Raw genomic sequence first — 2,954 nt, 5'->3', positions numbered from 1 at the left:
GGCACTATTGGAAGATTTACCATTCCTGCTTGGTAATACTGGCTTGAAACAAAAATCCTGTGTTTCTTCCAGGCAAATCCTAGTTCCCTTTTAGCATATCCAATTAAGTATTGGCTGAAGGCGGAGTTACATGCTCTCTGTAATCGATAATAACCAATAGTCATTTCTATCATACATTTAGGTCTGCTTTACAACATAAGGTAGAAGAAACATTCAATATCCATAGTACAATATCCATAGTACATTTAGATTAATGCATAATCCTAACACACAACCGTTTTAAAATCCTAACACATAACCATTTTAAAACATTCCAGTTTAGTCTTCTCTACACCTTAACTATCTTCCCATTCATATGTATATGTCCTTAGGCTTCTGGCAGGGTGGAACCAGAAAACCCTGGCCCCCTATCAATCATCCTGCTCATCTGGCCAGGCTTTGGCACCAGGCCTCTCCAGGTGGAGCTTTTCTCCCCTCAGCTGCAGCATAACGTTCTTTTCAGCCATCGAAGGTAACAACAACCAAAGTAACCATTTAAGAATCAAAAATTTCACTTCCCAAGCCCCTTCATTCTTTCTCTTACAAAGTACCATGCTTTCACAAGTCTGTAGCCATTGCAAAGAATTCCACTCCTGAAACCAACGGTAACAATGGTGTAGGGGCAGTGTCTGACCTCCTCCAATCCCACAAGGCGGAAGAAGAACCAAGATCAACAGTGCAAGGCTGACTCCCATGAGGCAGAGGCCAGACAAGCCTCCTCTCTCAGCTATCTTTACTAATTCTGACCCAACTGTCCCTCACACAGCACTCTCTACTTCTCTGTTGCGTTCAATAATTCCTTGCAATGGCCACACAGAACTCACAAACAATACTCACGATTATGGGGTCTATTATAAGGGAAGTATCAGTTACAGTTCAGGCTCAGGAATACTCAGGATAAAGTTCTTTCATCAGGACAGCCTCTCCCCAGCTGTGCTCGCAGGCATGCCTCTCCCTGACCCTGAGTCTCTGCCCAAGGGCACTCAGCTTTTTCTCTCCATGGGTCCAGAAGTGCAACATACTGTCTCCTCCTGCTGGTCTCTCCTTCCTTGGTGGTGGTGGACTCCTCCTCTCTATTCTGGAATTGGCTCTCTTTTAAGGCAAAACTAACAAATCCACTTGGTAGACCACAATTACCGTATCACACAATCACCTGGGTGAGAGTTACAAGACCATGGCTATAAAGATCACACACAAAAGTAATTAATTCACCTCACTTGGACTCACGTATTGTTAATATTTTTCTCCTGTAGCTTCACCATTTCTTTCCCTCTCTGAGAGTCCATGTGACTTTTACTTCTAAATAATTTCATTATGCATTTCCTAAGAATATGAGTAATCTATTACAGAATAATAGGACAGTACAGTGAAACAACTACATAAAGGAAAACAAAAAAAATGAGGGTGAAAATGAGATGAGATGCCGTGTTATGAGAGACTGAGGAATAACAGTGACATAAGATCCTAAAATTCTGATGTGTAAAGAGAAGGAGAAGAAACCGTTACTACCAAAATTTCCTACTGTATACTTTCTTGAAAGTCAGGTCCCACATTCAACATTTTCTTCAGAGCTCCTGTGACATCCTTATTCCGAAAACTATAGATTAAAGGGTTTAGCACAGGAGTGAGGATAGTGTAAAACAATGATACTACTATGTCCTTCTCAGGGGTGTGGTAGGAACTGGGGACCATGTAGGTGTAGATAGCAGCCCCGTAGAAGAGGATGACCACAGTCATGTGGGAGGAACAAGTGGTGAAAGCCTTCTTCCAGGCATCTGCCAAGTTCATCCTGTGGATGGTGAGGAGGATGAGAGAGTAGGAGCTTGAAATGACTGTCACAGGGATGAGGATCATGAAGACACAGCACAGGTACATGAGTGTCTCAATGAGTGAGGTGTCAGAGCAGGAGAGCTTTGTTATGGCAGGGACCTCACAGAAGAAGTGATGGATCTCCCTGGATCTGCAGAAGGGGAAGGTCATAGTGATGGAGGTAAGCAAGAAGCCATCCACTGAGCCCAAGAACCAGCAGCCAGATACGAGAAGGAGACATATCCTATGGTTCATAAGGATAGGGTAACGGAGTGGATGGCAGATGGCCATGTACCGGTCATAGGCCATAGCAGCTAGAAGGAAAACTTCTGATCCTCCTAGAGTTAAGTAGAGGAACATCTGTATCCCACATTCGGGGACTGATATCTTTTTTTTACCCATGACCTGGTCCATGAGCATCTTGGGCACAGTGATAGAAATGTACACCACATCCATGACAGATAACTGGCTGATGAAAAAGTACATAGGAGTCTGGAGGTGGGCATTAGAGTGTATCAGGAAGATCAGGATGGTGTTTCCAGATAAGGCCGTCAGGAAAATCACAAAAGTGACCACACTGAACAGAGTTGCATGTTTGGATTGACTGAAGAATCCCAACAGGATGAAATCAGACCTTCCAGTGTGGTTGGCCAGCCACGTGGCATTGTCCATGAGGTTTCATCTAGGGCATCAAGGGGAGCTTTGAGGTTACATGGATCACTCATAAGGATGTAACCCTCTGAAATGTAGATTTGGTGCTGTGTGTGTGTGGACATGTGCACACACCTCAACTCATTCATGCCAACAGGAGAAAGTTTCATGGATTGTAGGAATTCTGTGTCAATTTGGGGTTATAAAGTGCTTGTAATTAAACAAATTTACCAGAAAAATAAGTGAATTCACAACTGTGGGTTGAAAGAATTGTAGCTTACACTGAAGTTGCCACAGTTCAGGGTAATGAAGTATTCTGATGAAGGTGACCTCTATCAACATGTAGTGGGAACTTGAAAAATCATTGCCCCATGCAACACAAAGTGTGAATCATTGAGAAAAAGAAGAGGATGAGAGGCACAAAGAGAGAAATCAAATTCCTTATTTCTAGAGTG

General features: G+C 43.1%; 1 protein-coding gene across 1 annotated transcript; it reads right to left on the bottom strand.

Annotated features, from left to right (window-relative positions):
- Positions 1 to 1,557: 1,557 nt before the first annotated feature.
- LOC101347959 (olfactory receptor 2T29-like) lies at positions 1,558 to 2,520 on the bottom strand. Its single transcript, XM_004387146.1, has one exon. The coding sequence runs from the start codon at positions 2,518 to 2,520 to the stop codon at positions 1,558 to 1,560; it is 963 nt and encodes a 320-aa protein (XP_004387203.1).
- Positions 2,521 to 2,954: the final 434 nt, after the last annotated feature.

The sequence above is a fragment of the Trichechus manatus genome, unplaced genomic scaffold (assembly GCF_000243295.1).
Source record: "Trichechus manatus latirostris isolate Lorelei unplaced genomic scaffold, TriManLat1.0 scaffold00181, whole genome shotgun sequence".
NCBI classification, from domain to species: domain Eukaryota; kingdom Metazoa; phylum Chordata; class Mammalia; order Sirenia; family Trichechidae; genus Trichechus; species Trichechus manatus.
This window is presented reverse-complemented; position numbering and strand designations above follow the sequence as displayed.

Coding starts and splice junctions, on each gene's coding strand:
- LOC101347959 (XM_004387146.1), bottom strand. CDS start 2,520: ATGGACAATGCCACGTGGCTGGCCAACCACACTGGAAGGTCTGATTTC.